The sequence below is a fragment of the Pyrus communis genome, chromosome 6 (genome assembly GCF_963583255.1).
Source record: "Pyrus communis chromosome 6, drPyrComm1.1, whole genome shotgun sequence".
NCBI classification, from domain to species: domain Eukaryota; kingdom Viridiplantae; phylum Streptophyta; class Magnoliopsida; order Rosales; family Rosaceae; genus Pyrus; species Pyrus communis.
Window position 1 is genome coordinate 27,203,926 of NC_084808.1, and position 15,120 is coordinate 27,219,045.

The 15,120-nt window shown below is 34.1% G+C and overlaps 2 protein-coding genes across 4 annotated transcripts; one reads left to right on the plus strand and one right to left on the minus strand.

Moving 5' to 3' along the window:
• The first annotated feature begins 5,127 nt into the window (after window positions 1–5,127).
• On the plus strand, window positions 5,128–10,112 carry LOC137737442 (uncharacterized). Of its 2 annotated transcripts, XM_068476912.1 has the most exons (14): window positions 5,128–5,463; window positions 6,313–6,403; window positions 6,550–6,634; window positions 6,775–6,844; window positions 7,010–7,079; window positions 7,503–7,572; window positions 7,694–7,739; window positions 7,845–8,094; window positions 8,182–8,387; window positions 8,542–8,616; window positions 9,152–9,212; window positions 9,365–9,445; window positions 9,549–9,628; window positions 9,750–10,112. In XM_068476912.1, the coding sequence occupies exons 1-14, from the start codon at window positions 5,327–5,329 to the stop codon at window positions 9,826–9,828; spliced, it is 1,401 nt and encodes a 466-aa protein (XP_068333013.1). In that variant the 5' UTR covers window positions 5,128–5,326; the 3' UTR covers window positions 9,829–10,112. The 2 variants fall into 2 exon arrangements, with proteins under 2 accessions (XP_068333013.1, XP_068333014.1); XM_068476913.1 differs by lacking the exon at window positions 5,128–5,463 and having other exon boundaries at window positions 6,342–6,409.
• A 131-nt stretch (window positions 10,113–10,243) lies between these two features.
• On the minus strand, window positions 10,244–14,217 carry LOC137737443 (leucoanthocyanidin reductase-like). Of its 2 annotated transcripts, none has more exons than XM_068476917.1 (5): window positions 13,889–14,217; window positions 13,631–13,771; window positions 12,367–12,604; window positions 11,074–11,265; window positions 10,244–10,784 (listed from the first exon to the last, which is right to left on the minus strand). In XM_068476917.1, the coding sequence occupies exons 1-5, from the start codon at window positions 14,090–14,092 to the stop codon at window positions 10,513–10,515; spliced, it is 1,047 nt and encodes a 348-aa protein (XP_068333018.1). In that variant the 5' UTR covers window positions 14,093–14,217; the 3' UTR covers window positions 10,244–10,512. The 2 variants fall into 2 exon arrangements, with proteins under 2 accessions (XP_068333018.1, XP_068333015.1); XM_068476914.1 differs by having other exon boundaries at window positions 11,074–11,277.
• Window positions 14,218–15,120: the final 903 nt, after the last annotated feature.

Genomic DNA, 15,120 nt, shown 5'->3' on the forward strand with positions numbered 1-15,120 from the left:
TTTTTTTTTTTTTTAAAAGTGCATTTTTGCTTACCATCATAAACTATGATGTATGCTTACCATACACCTAATCAATTCACACGTGTCCTTTCACTTAACCTTGGTTAATTTTCTTCAAAATTTACAAAGTAACATTTATTGTGAAAGTTAACTAGAGTTAGATGAAATAACACGTGTCAATTGATTAAATGTATGGTGAGCTTACACTATAGACTATAGTTATGGTGGTGAGCCAAAATGCTCCTGAAAAAAAAATTCAACCAATTGTATTATAACATTTTGTGTATCGGATCGTGTTCTCGTGCACATTAAAAAATCTCTCCACGTGAAGTACCCTAAAAACTTGATACGTACATTTCAAAATGTAAATGAAAATTATGAAATGCATGAACTTATTCCCTATATCTGTGTGGAATAATTATATTTTCGAGGGAAGATTACTACAGATCTGCATAATTGTTTTTACTCGATTATGTGAAACGTCATTAAATGGATACGAATATATACTCGGGAAACCCAGCACTACGTACTCGAAAAACTATTAATGACAACGTCATTGCATGCAGGTATTGCCTTATAGCTCGATCGTTTATAAGGTTGTAAGTTGGAATTCTGTTTCTGATTCCGACTATAAAACTTTCAAATTTGAATTTGAAAATTTTGAATCCAAATATTTTCCGAAAATTTGAAACAGAAGTTGAAATGCATTTAGAGATTTCGAGAATTTATAATTGTGTATGTTGGTCGATTGGCGCTGTGCGTCCAATTCCAACTTTTTATTGGATATAATACACCTGCTGGTTCATATATAAATTATTGGAAAACTGTTGTCATTAGCAAGGAGTGCTGGATAAATAATGTGTTTAAACGGTTGTCTCACTGGAATTGGTCAGATTAATTGATAAAAAATAAGGTTATCCACAATTTCAGATTAGTTTTATTATGTGGTATTCTAAACCACCCAATGATTCAGTTATAAAACTTAAATGAATATATAAGGCTTAACTATTAATTAGTAGTAGGAACAAGTAATTGGGAGTATGAATTTTTCCTCCTCGTGGCAAGATGAAGCATGCATGCCACTTCGGCTAATGGCAATGAACAAAATCAAATCTATCTATTATGTATAGAGCTCGTTTGGAAACTCTTTTAAATTACTGAAATCGCTTTTGATGAGAGTGTTTTTGGTACCAATGTCTAGTAAAAATGCAAGTGAATCTTGAAAAAAATACTTGAAGTGTTTCTTGCAAAAAATATATAACTGGCAATTCTTGCAGGAGGGACTGTAAGTGCTTTTGAAACCCAAAAACACTTTCACCAAAAAAGTTTTCATTCATCTTGAAGTACAACTAAAAGAGCTCTAAGTTTTTATTAAGCATTTTGTCAAGTATCATACAATAGCAACTATACCAAAGTTATAGGAATTATGTGAAAGAGATGTACATTTTGGGTCGAGCAGCATAAGGTCTTGAAGCTTTTTTGGGCCCTGAAGTTTGGGTTAACCTGATCTAATGTTGCAGTGGGTTGGAAACAACGCTGACGTAATCCGTGATCAGTTTGTGACGGAAGCAAAACTCAATACTTCTTAATGGCCCATAGTGCTATCTCCATGTTCCAACCTCAATAATTTTTTTATTGCACCAATTAGAAATGAAAGAATAACCCAACTTTAGTGTATATTTTTATTTTTAAATAAGATCATAAACACAAACTACTAGAAAAGTTGAAGTAGAAAAACAATAAGCTATGTTTATTCTAAATATTATACTAATTATGCCCCTCATCTCTAGCTTGTTCGTGGTTCTTCCTCTTGTCGGTAGTGGCAGATTCGACAATAACGGCACAAATGTTGTGGTGGAGGTAGCAATCTTCCAGATTGTGTGAGTTTGCTCTTTCTGTCGTATTTTCTTATGGGTTATACTTGTATTTGGACTACTTTGGACTTTCTGTTTCATTTCGTAGTTTTTTTTTATTTTTTTTTATTTTTTTAAGTAATGAATGTTTCTATTTTGACCAAAAAAAAAAATCGTTTTCAAGTTTTCTGACCAAAAGTAAATGATAGAAGTATTTTATTTAGTTTTGGTATTTTCCTAGTTCCGACAGTGAGTTGTGTGAGGAAGCTTCGTTTCTGGGCCCCATCCTCGTGAAATAATAGACGGGCAAAAGTTGAACCCTAAATTGTATAATGATATATGGATAAGAGGAAATGTGTTTAGCAACATGTATATATTGAATATAATTTTATATCAATAAAAAAAGAGGTTAAGCCCTTCTTTGTAAGTTTTTAAAAGGATTTACGGTATGTCTTGGTTTAGGATGGAGGTAGTCGCCCTTCCTCGGATGATTGATAATAAAAATGTACAAAGAATAAAAAAGGTGATATTTGACTTTTCAAAAGATGAGTAGGAGTTCCTACTAAAATGTTTGTTGCTGATTTATAAAACTTCGACTTATAATCAAAGTTGTTCATATTTTGTAACGACGGTAAATAGTTATTTTAAATTTATTGTAATTTATAAAGGGGTTTTTGAACATTAGTTGTGACATCCCACATCGCTCAGGAGAGTGATCCTTATATGTATATTCTCATCTTTACCTAGCACGAGGCCTTTTGGGAGCTCACTGGTTTCGGGTTCCGTTGGAACTCCGAAATTAAGCGAGTAACGCACGAGAGCACTCCCATGATAGGTGACCCACTGAGAAGTTCTCGTGTGAGTTCCTAGAAACAAAACCGTGAGGGTGTGCTGGGGGCCCAAAGTGGACAATATCGTGCTACAGTGGAGTCAAGTCTGGGAAGTGGTCCTGCCTGGGCGGGGATGTGACAATTTGGTATTAAAGTCTAACCTTGGTCGTGGTGTGCCGACGAGGACGTCGGGCCCCTAAGGGGGGTGGATTGTGACATCCCACATCGCTCAGGGGAGTGATCCTTATATGTATATTCTCATCTCTACCTAGCACGATGTCATTTGGGAGCTCACTGGCTTCAGATTTCGTTGGAACTCCGAAGTTAAGCGAGTAGCGCGCGAGAACACTTCCATGATGGGTGACCCACTGGGAAGTTCTCGTGTGAGTTCCCAGAAACAAAATCGTGAGGGTGTGCTGGGGGCCCAAAGTAGACAATATCGTGCTACAGTGGAGTCGGGTCCGGGAAGTGGTCCTGCCCGGGCCGGAATGTGACATTAGTCTTTGCAAAAGATTAAAATTAAAAAAAAAACCTAGTGCTTGTAGTGTACTTTTATCAAAATTGATATTCAATTTTTATTATTTAATGTGTATTTTTATTTAATCTCTCCACATTAAATTTTAATTTTATTAATATGCACATATTTAGTTCTTTAATTATAAATGAACATAGAAAATATTAAAAGAATTTTGTGATACAAAATATATAAATACATGATTGTGTTGTGCCGAAATATATATAATTGACTTTTTTGTACCTACATGATTGTACTGAAAAATATTATAATGAACCTAAATGTATGTACCGAAATGTATTATATTGAATTAATGTACCTAAATATCAATACCGAAATGTATGTACCGAAATATATGTACCGAAATTTATGTATCGAAATATATGTACCGAAATGTATTTACCGAAATGTACGTACCAAAATGTATGTACCGAAATGTATTATATTGAATTAATATACCTAAATGTCAATACCGAAATGTATGTATCAAAATGTACGTACCGAAATGTATGTACCAAAATATAGTATATTGAATTAATGTACCTGAAAGTCAATACTCAAATGAGAGGTATTATGTTTGAATCTCATGAATGGCAAATTCGATACCAAATTAAGTTGTTCATTGTGTGGTTTAGCCGAACCCCCGCGCCTTAGTGTAAAATATATCGTTGTACTAAAAAAAATAAAAAAATAAAAACTCAAATGTGTGTACCAAAATGTATGTACCGAAATGCATGTATATGTTTAATGTACCTATATGTTTGTATCGATGGATATAATGAAATATTCAAATATATTAATGTACCTAAATGAAGAACATACGAAATTGTTATTGGACTGTATATTATAAAAAAAAAAAAAAAATTAGTTGCCTAAATGTAGACATTAAATTATTATGATAAATTATATTTAAATGTAATTAATACATTAAAATAGGAATAAAAAGATAAATAAAACATCAAAATATAACTAATAAATGAGATGATTAAATGTACTAGGGACTAAAATTGGATTTTAATCTTACACAAGGTTATAGTCTAAAACTCATCTTTTTTAAGGATTAAAATGAAATTTTATATTTAATTTATAAATTGGGTTATTTATGCATTCTTATTTTGTTTCACGTGATGATCTTCTTCCGGCCGGTGTTGTTATTTACTGAGAAAATTGCCGCTGAATTATACAAAGTGTGAAAGGATGAAGTTTGTTATGCAGAGTCATCATTTCTGTTCTTTTCTCCATAAATATATTCAATACAATTTGTCCATTTCAGGGGGTGGATTGTTAATCAATCAAAACAAACAGCCAAAAGGATTGTAAAGTATCTTCTTAATTTAATCTAAGATCTTTTTTTATTATTTGTTTAAAGACAAACTAATGAAAGGGACTTGAAAATTTTGAGTTTCAACGATAATAACAAAATAAAGGGTAAATTGAATAGTACTAGATTTGATTTTTTATGTAAAAATATAATTTTTCGTTAAAGTGAACAGTATCGTGGACTTTTCGTTAAAACTCCATTTGTTTAATTCATTAATCAATTGATTTTTTTTTTCTTTTGACAATTGATCATTTGATTCTTTGTTTTTAAGTTGTGCTCGTAAGCTCGTTTGACAGTGCTGTTAAAATAACTGAAAAATTTTATGATGATTATGTTTTGAGTTGTACAAATGCATTTCATAATGTCCTTTTTAGGAAAAACACTTCAAGTGCTGTTCAAGAGCAATGTTGAATTAACTTAAAAATACTTTTAAAATGACTGAAAATATTTTAAAAAAAATAGATTTCAAAAGCACTTACAATATTTACGAAGAATTTATTTCAAAAATATTTTCAATCGTTTTAAAAACACTTTCAAGTTATCCATCTAAAAATTTATCCCGCAAACGACACTTCTCGTGAAGGTGAAATTGAAGAATGTAAAACAAAAAACAAAAGCAAAAGACGCTTCTACAAGCAAAACCTCGAAGAAATCTCCTTTCCTGTCTTTTCTCTCATCAGTTTTAAACCTCCGACACCCTTCTTCGCTCGTCTCTCCGTTTCCGTACACTCCCCCTCTAAAATCCGTCCTCTGCAGACAGAGATACGGAGACAGCGAACCTTAATTTCTTTGCAGTAGTTTCTGGAAAATGTTGGTTCAGAGGAGAGTGATGACGTGGAGATCGGTGGCCAAGTCTTTGCAAACACTTGTCGCCCACGCCTCCCTTTTGACGTTCACGATTCTCCTCGTTCTCAAGCTCCACCGTTCCGTCCGCTACTCTTGGTGGTTCGTTATTTTTTCTTCCCTTTGCATTTTTCATGTCTATTGTTTGGCTGCCGAGAAACTGAGAGAAAATAAAAGGGGAAAAACGGAATCTTTCATATGCGTTTGAATTTTTTATTACCAGAGAGTATTAAGAGACTGTAATTTATCGTCTTTTACTGCATTGTACTGTGAAACTAAGGTGCCCATTTGTGAGTTTGTGAAGTTTTTACCTTTGTGGGTTCAAATTTCTTTATTTAGAGAGTGAATTGCTGAGAATCCCCCTCAATATTCGAGTAAAAAACTTGTGGGTTCTGCTTATTAATTTAAAAAGTTACATTCTTGAGCTCGTAGGTGATTCTATTGGGCATGCATTTTCGATGGTCGTGGAAGGTTGTTGATCGAGATCTTTGGATTTTATTTGATGTTTTTAGTTAGGTTTTGTTATGCTTTTTGTTTCAAATTCTTATGTGGACTATGATATTTCGGCATCCGCAATTTCATTAGCTCAATGAATCCATTTTGTAAGATAATTCAATCAGACCCATGCACTATCAAATCTATAAAAACAGAGTTGAAAACATACGAATTCAGTTAGGAAATTAACAAGGTGTAAGCCATTCATTGTTGCCATGGTTGTAGTGGCTGCTGCGTTTGCATTGTAGTTGTGGCTGATTAGTGAAGATTGTAGAAAGAACCTTTTGAGGCCATCGCTTGTAAGAAAACTGCATATGGTTTAGGTTCTGTCACTTGTAGTTGTCTCGAGGGTTCTGAATATCTTGATGAAGCATAACTATCTCTAAAACTCCCAAAGCTCAGCTGGCTTTTTTGGTATTGATTAATATATATTGTTCTGTTTTCGTAATACTGCAGGATCATATTATCCCCTCTGTGGCTTTTCCATGTAGTTGTAGCACGAGGCAGATTTTCGTTACCTGCTCCAAAGCTCCCTAATGATCGCAATGTATGAGTTAGTATGTCCATTTTTTATTTTTATTTTTTGCATTTGTCCCCACTGTGTATGATCATTTTTTTCATAGACGATCCAATTTATTTATTTATGTTTAAAGTCGAGCAACGAAAAAGTAAATATCTCTTTCTTATGGGCAGTGGGCACCTTTTCATGCTGTCATGGCGACACCATTGCTTGTCGCATTTGAACTAATGCTTTGTATATACCTTCAGAGCAGATATGGTATACAGGCGGCATACTTAATGACAGGGATCATTGAAATCATGTTCTTTATCTATAACGTGTTTACTTTTCGGTGGTCAACAAAGGAATCATCAAACTGTCACTTATGATTACTTCTTGGTGAATTTTAATGTGTGCAGTTGTAAGCTTGAAGATTGTCTTTGCACCCTTGTTGGCATTTGAACTAGCAATTCTATTTGATAATGTCAGGTATCTGTATTTCTTCCAATCATATTTCCAAATTTGAACATCAACCTGAGACGAAAAATCTTGTTAATTGGTTCTGTAAGACTCTGTAGCTTGCATTGTATTATGTGATGTTTCTGTTAAGGAAATTGTAATACAGTTTAAGTAATTAATGTTTCTATTGTGTAGGATGTGTAAGGCTCTAATGCCTGGAGACGATGAACATGCGAATGATGATGTGATATGGGAAACGCTTCCTGTAAGTTTTCCACTATGTTTTCAAATGACGATTGAGTTGGGATGGTGCATTTCTTGTTCTTATTAATAATTGTCTTAAATGAATGCAAGTGGCGAGTATGACTTGAATATACAGTAGTCCATTTGCTCTGGCAAATTTGCAGTATTATTACAAGTAACTTTTATGTGGCATGCTGACAAGTGATAATTAAATGTGTTACTCGGAAAGAAGAAAAAATAATGGTAGTGAAGACCTTTTCTTTCTCTAATAGTATGTATATTGGATTGTACAAGTAAATTAAGGCTGCATTCCCTTGCACAGGCAGTGAATATAAAGATGGTAATTGTTGTGTGATATATTCCTTGTCTGTGTATAACTGTATATTGTATTTTTGGAAATTCATTTACACTTTCTATACTAAATTTACCATTCTTTGGCTTCCAGCACTTCTGGATTTCTATATCCATGGTCGTCCTTCTTGCTGCCACAGTATTCACTCTTTTAAAGATAAATGGTAAGTTTAGTTATGAGTTGTAGTTACTGCGTGATATACTCCTTGTTAGCGTACAGTTATCAATAACGTTACCATGTCATGATGCATTGCTTTGGCCTGATTAACTTTATTCGACATACAGGTGATATTTCTGCTCTAGGCTGGTGGGACTTATTCATAAACTTTGGGTACTGTAACTACGTTTACATTTGTGTATACAGTAATGTTTGAAATTTATGTTTAGTATTCTTTGTCTTCACCTACTGAAGTAACCTCTGTATATCCCTTTACAGAATTGCACAGGGTTTTGCCTTTCTTGTTTGCACGAAGTGGTATAATCCAGCTATTCACAGACACGCTCACATTCAAGAACCTTGTTCATCTTCCATGAATGTAAAATACGTTGACTGGAATAGTGGCTTAGTTGTTTCTTCAGATGACGATCAAGACGAGACTGTAGTATGCAGCCTGCAGGATATCGGTGGGCATATTATGAAAATTCCTCTAATCATTTTCCAGATCCTACTCTTTATGCACTTAGAGGTATATTCGGCGTTTAAAAGAACCTATTTGTTGATAGTTTGGAATGTTCTCAACATGTCATCATCTCAAGTATATTTGTCGTTTCAGGGGAGGCCATCGGCTGCTAGGCATATCCCAGTTCCAGTTCTTTTTGCTCCTCTTCTTTTAGTGCAAGGAACCGGTCTTTTGTTTTCTGCATATAGATTAACAGAGAAAATTGTTCTTTTAGTACATGATGGAGTTTTTTCTGTAAGATACTTGGACATAGCATCAAAAGTTCGCGAGTATTTTGGGTTCTATCGCCATGGTTCAAGGTAAGGCTTTATTTCTTGGAAATGGAAAATTTAAATGTTCTCTGGAGATCTCTACTCCAACGAGCTGTAAGCAAATTAAAATTATTGTCTAAATTGTTGGTTATGATTCATTTCATCCTGTTGGCTTGTTGGTTATGATCCATCCTGTTGGCAGGTTATTGGGCTGGTGGTCGATTGACGAAAGAAGTCGAGAGGAACAGGCTAGACTGTATTGTGCAGAGGCTTCAGGGTCTGTGATTTCTATACATTCATAACTGCATTTTTTCTGCAACATTAAGCAATTTTTCTCCATACCGCCTGCTTTCTTTTTTAAACGATATTAAAGTGTCCTTGTATACTTTTACTTAGAAGTTTTAAGGACCTCAAAATGTTGTGTAAAATCTGTAGATGCTGCGCTTTGAGTGCGTTCTTATGTGGTAAACATAGATGCTTGATATTCTGCAAGGCGTGTTAATGCACACCACATATAATGGTCGTTTTCTTTTCTCCTGAAATTACAATGTAGTTATTGCTATCCATTTTTATCCTTCAGTAATCTAGACAGGTCCTGCTGTTTGTGCCTCGTATTGCCATCGCGTCTGTTGCTAAAATATGTTGCAGTTTTGATTCTTATGCATTTATAGAATATGTTGCAGTTTTGATTCTTATGTGTTTTTTTTTCCTTGCAAGTTCTGTTGCATACAAACATGCCCCTTACGTTGCATGAAAGTAGATGTATCTTGCAAAGTCATCATTGTCAATCCTTGCTTTGATCTTTCTTTCAGGTATAACACTTTTTCACCTGATATAGTGAAGAAGTTGCCTAGATCGGACCTTGTTGAGGAGGTGAACACTATTTTAATTCTATTGGCCGACGGCTACCTCTTAATCGAACCATTTGTCTTGGTTTCGGCATTGTTTTACTGTCTGATTGATATTGGATACATGTAATATCAGCTTATAATAGTTCTTTAAATACTTCTATTTTTCTATCTCAGATTTGGAAACTGCAAGCTGCACTCAGTGAGCAAACAGAAATCACGAAATTTAGCCAGCAGGAGTATGAAAGACTTCAGAATGTAATGCTTCAACAGCGACGTTTAATATTATAAATATATACAAAAATTTCAATGTTGATTTCATAAATGTCACAAGCCTACCTGCTTTTGATGAATCCTGCAGGAAAAGATCCTATGTAGAGTATGCTTTGAAGAACAGATTAATATGGTCCTGCTTCCATGCCGGCATCATGTTCTGTGCAGGTACCTTCTTCATGTACCCTTTCACAGCTACTTGTTTCCACCCTTACAGCATATTATTTTCCATCGTTTGCAAGTTATGGTGATTTTACTCACCAATTCGGTGTTTTTAACGCATTTTCAGCACTTGCTGTGAGAAGTGTAAAAAGTGCCCCATATGTCGTGTCAGAATTGAACAGCGAGTGCCGATATCTCATGTGTAAAGTATGCCCGAAGACCAGCAGTTGTTGCTTGTGATTTTCGGATACTAGGTCGAGACAAGCAATTGGAAGCTGGAAATTTTTCTTTCAACCATGCCCTTTTTGTTGTGGTATAATACCAAAAATTGTAAATATGATGGCGATATAGTCACGAATTTCAAAAGTGTTGATTGAGCTTACCTGTCCATATTTTACACACAATCTGTCTAAGTCACGATTGAGAATGCGACCATTTGAAAGGTAAAAAGCTCTGTTCATCTTGATTTTTTTTTTTTTTTGCTTTTTGTTTTGGTTCGCAATATTTTAACCTAATTTAAACTACAGAAAGATGAATTCTTTAATGTAAGCCAAAGGGCATGCACTGTTCTCGTCAACTTGATAACGTAAAATCCTACTAAAATATTGCAAACTTATGGCAGAAGAAATCCGTCATCATATTGAATAATCAATCACCTCACATAATTTAACAGACTTATTACATTGAAATATCCAACAACCACAAGAAACTGGAATCCTTTTTAACAATGTAAAAATGAAAATCCAGTTACTTTGTCCAGCAGCCAAACAACCAAATTAGCATCTTCTTTGAAGAAACCCTAGGAAACCCCATACTGTTGAACTTTCTTTTCTAGTGGGAGTAAATCAAGAACATGAATTTGATCAACAGTCTTGATTCTGATAGATTGATCAAGCACAAGTGGGAGTGACAGCCCTGGACTCGACGACGGCGTTTTTGGTGGAGACTTTCTGATCCTTCTCCTCCTGCACTAGCTCTAGGTTGTCCTTCAACTTGAGAAGAAAGTCATTGAAGCACTCATCCAAGGTCCTGAAAGAATCTCCAGGGTAGAGAGTTCCCACTTCCACATCACGAGGCCCCTCCACTGCAAAATTCACCTGACATCCTTTGATAAAGATGTCATGCGTGAACGATGCCACTATACTTTCTGGTATACGATTCTCTGCAATTAGTAAACTCTAACTTGTTACAAAGTACATGCAAACTTGCCAACCTAATAGGGTTTATATATTGTATTCTAAACTAGTCTAATCTTCACATGTAGGTTAGGTTAGTTGATCGGATTAATTTTGTTTCGGCTTCCTGTATCCAAGCTTCGAGTAAGATACATAATTCATGATGTTAACTGACGTAACTTACATCTGCATCTATATATTAATTCGTGGCACCAAAAGATTGGTCCCAAACACATGCCTAATCAAATGTAGGTGAAGAGTAAAAAGGGAAGTGACCTGCAGCAAGGGCTAGTAAGTGATTTTCAGTGATGGTGATTCTAGGGAGAGTCCGGCCAATTTTCTTCTCCCACAGAGATGCAAGCCCGTTGATGTCGTATAAATTGCTCGGCGGTCGGAAATGAACATTTTTGTTGATTGTTCGGATGTCCTTCGCGGTCTTTATTGTGAATTTTCCAATATCCGTACCGTCTACAAAATAGGCTGTGTACGAAAATAAAACACCAAACATATTTCTTTTAGTGGATAAACATTGGGACCGAACACAGTGGGCCCGAACTTTGGGTGGGTTAGGCACGGGCACGGGCACGGCACAACAGCAACGGATGAGAAAGGACAATGGGAAAAGATTATTGCAATATTTATCGTCTATATACAGAGGGAGAAGAAAAAATGATATTTTTTTTTATAATTTTAGAATTGTCTTTCTCTCATTATGATTTTAAAAGAAAAAAAAACAAATTGACAAAATAAAAATAATCACTGTGTAGTGGGACTGGTTAGTCAGTTTATTATTTTCTAAATTATAATATTTTTTTATTATGGAAAAATAAATTTATTCAAGGATAGAAACATTGATAGCAACAGTTTTTAGTACAATCAAAGAGAAAATCATTTCTTGCAATTGTGGGTAAAGACCTATCCTAGTATAAGTATCATGAATGGAGCGTCAAATGCTAGTAATAACATCGACAAGAAAATTCGCCTCCTAAAAGATAAGAGTCTAAAATATAGAAGAAAACAAGCCTACAAGTAACTTCGTGTCCTCAATTATAATCTTCAATTATGAAACTATATATATATATTTTTTTTTTTGTTATATAGTTTCATATTTTGTTCAAAAAAATAATAGTTTCATAAAAAGCAATATTAACTAAAACAAAATAAATTAAAAATCAAAACAATAAATAATATATATTAGACTAATAAATAAAAATAAAATAAAATAAGTCATGGCAAGAGCCTAGTCACTAATAAATTCACAAATTAAATGGAAAAGACAAAAAAACACTTGTACCCCTAATTAATTGGAAAATAAAAAATATATAACGAATATGTTATTGGTACCTACATCATTGATTTATTTGATACATTTGAATGACTAAATGATTATCGATTTAAATGATTTTTTTTTAAGATAAACTTCAAATGAAGATTAAGAGATTAAGCGGTTCTGATTATCAAATATCTACGTTAAAGATACATTATTTGCAAATAAAAAAATTAACTCGAATGCAAGTATTATCATATGCTACAAATTCACACAAAAATGACTAGGTGTGTACCATATACCTTTGACGGTGCCATCACCGTAGATTTGGAACCGATCCAACGGTGGGAGAACCTCAGAGGGGTGTGTGTTGTCAAAGTAGGGCCAAGAGGCAATGGAGTTGCAGCAAATGTATGTGTAGGGCACCCCAGATTTCTCGACCCAACGTCTAACCTTGCGTTTCTCCACATACATGGTGAGCCCTGGTTCAACCGGATCAGCCCTGTCCACATCATGTCCAAACTCCGAAGGCAAAAACCTCTGCAACATAAATTTTGCAGAAAAAATATTTACAAAATCATCAAAAACCTCAGCAACATAACTGCCTCGTTTAATATTCCACTAAAAAACCTTTAATTGTTCCTAAAAGCATTTTTCACAGAACATATTTTAAGAACAGTATTTTTTTTCAAAATATTTATAAAAAAAAAAAAAAAAACTAACGAAAATATCATCAAAAACTTTAGTTTTAATGAAAATGACAAAATAAAAGTGTAAGTGAATAGTATCAGGAATGACTTTTTAAAGTAAAAATGTCTATAACGTTAAAAATGAACTGCAACAGAAGTGCTTTGTTAAGATTTTCTTAAAAAAATTTCAAAAACTTGCTTGGTTAATTTTTTTTTAAATATTTTTTTTTTTGTTTTGAATTCAAGCTACTTCCAGCAAAAATTGGAGGACAGAGGATCGGAAAGAGAGAATATCGAGAGAGAGGAAATAGGGGGTGACGAGAAAGAAAGACAGGGAGAGGGCGAGGAGGTGAGGAGAGAGAAGAAAAAGAGGGTGATGAGAGAGAAGACACCGAGGGTGATGAGTTAGGAAAAAGAAGGCGAGGAGAGAGATAAGACAGAGGGTGATGATGTAATTAAGAAGAGAACAAAGAGAGGGTGAGGATGAGAAGAGAACAAAGAGATAAAGGTGAGGACAGAAAAAAGCAAAAATAAAGATCTTCAGAAAAAGAGAGAATTTTTAAAAATTCAGTTTTTTAGTGTTTTTGAGATATAAATTTTCTAAAAACTTATTCTCAGTGTTTTTGAAAAATGCCTTATATTTTTAAGGCTAGTTTTAAATTTATTTTTTTTTAAAAGTCCTGCCAAATAAGAATTCAAAATTTAAAACTTAAAAAATGTTTGTAAATTTAAAAAATTGAACTTGAGTAAGATTCCAAAACAAACTAAATATATAAAGATATTTTGTTACATTTTTTTAATGACAATATTTTGTTCTAAAAAAAGTACATAATATAATACATTTGTGTTTTTTGTGTGTCGGATATAATATATTTACCTTAACTGTACCAACTGCTGCGATGGCCTCGACTAGGGCAATCTGGTCCAATATTGTCGCACCGCCGACGGCTGATATTACTGTCTCGATTTCATGCTCTCTCAGTATCTTCTCCATTAGGGGTTTATCAGAAATCAGCCCCTGAAAATGGTCGATATTACAACATATTAAAACATGGTAAAGTGAACAAAAAATATGAACATGTAAAGTCATAAAAAATATTTTGCAAACGTTATGTACAGAAAATTATTTTCATACGTGTAAGATTATGGCGCCTTTGTGTTTGAAGGACTTGACGGTGTCAGCCTTAGAAGGGTGAAGAGGGCCGGGCCGGACGAGAACATACGTGGGTTGGCCAGCGGCGAGGCTGGCTTCGGCTACAAACCTCCCGATGAAACCGGTGGCGCCGACAATGAGGACTCTGCCATTTATGGCAACAGAAAGAGAAGGTGAAACAGTCATGGCTGTTGCTGCTGCTAGCTCTTCCTTCCTGCTACAGAGTGCCTTGACTTTTCTTCTTCTTTGTATGTTTTTTTTTGCCCTCAAATTTCAAAAGTCCTTTTTTCCCAAGTTATTTTTGACACGATTGGGCATGTGAAGTGTGTGAAGTAAGGGAGGAATATATGTTGTCTATATATAGATGGATACTTTGATTTTGTTACTATTTTTGCCATAAGGCAAAGGGAAGGCCCGTTGATGTAATTTCATCTACCCTTCAACATCTTTGTAGGTGTATTTTTATCGTATCATATGATCAAATGTTTTGAAGTGTAGCTGACTATTCTGCTTCATGCGTTGACTGATAGCTGTAGCTATATACAAACAATTAGCAAGCTCTTCTTTACTTATTTTGTAAGATTTGAAAGAAGTTTAATTAATTGTCCAACTTTAACGGAGGTCCATCCTCTAGGGTTTAACATCAACGAATTTTGTTTACTTTTGGAGTTGAAGAAAATCAATTCACAATCATGGTATACATTCTAGAAGGCTAAGAGTTGAGATTATTCCGTAGTCTTAAAAAGGCAATTCCAAGCAAGCAATGTTTTATGCTTTGTTAGACGAGAGGGGGGAGAACATTTATCATATACAAATTTATCTTACTCAACAAAAATGTTTTGTTTTCACGATTCGAATCCATGACCTTTTGATCATAGATGAACAACTTTTCCATTGGTTTCTTGAAGAGTTGTATAACTCCATTTGAATTACGGGATTTGCAAAAATGATTTGGATATGATAATGAGGCTTAGTTTGCAACATTAACGAAAAAAATGTAAATGTATTTTAAATAATTAGATGCAATACATTTTTTGACAAACAACCAAAAAAAAAAAAAAAAAAGATGCAATACATTTAACATGTATGTTTATGAAAATAACCGCATGCTATGAGTCTTTTGAAATGCATTTGTTTTCTTCCGTTTTTTCGTTGCTCAAATATAGGATAAATGCTATGAGTCTAAACAAATAATTTGACATTATAATATATTA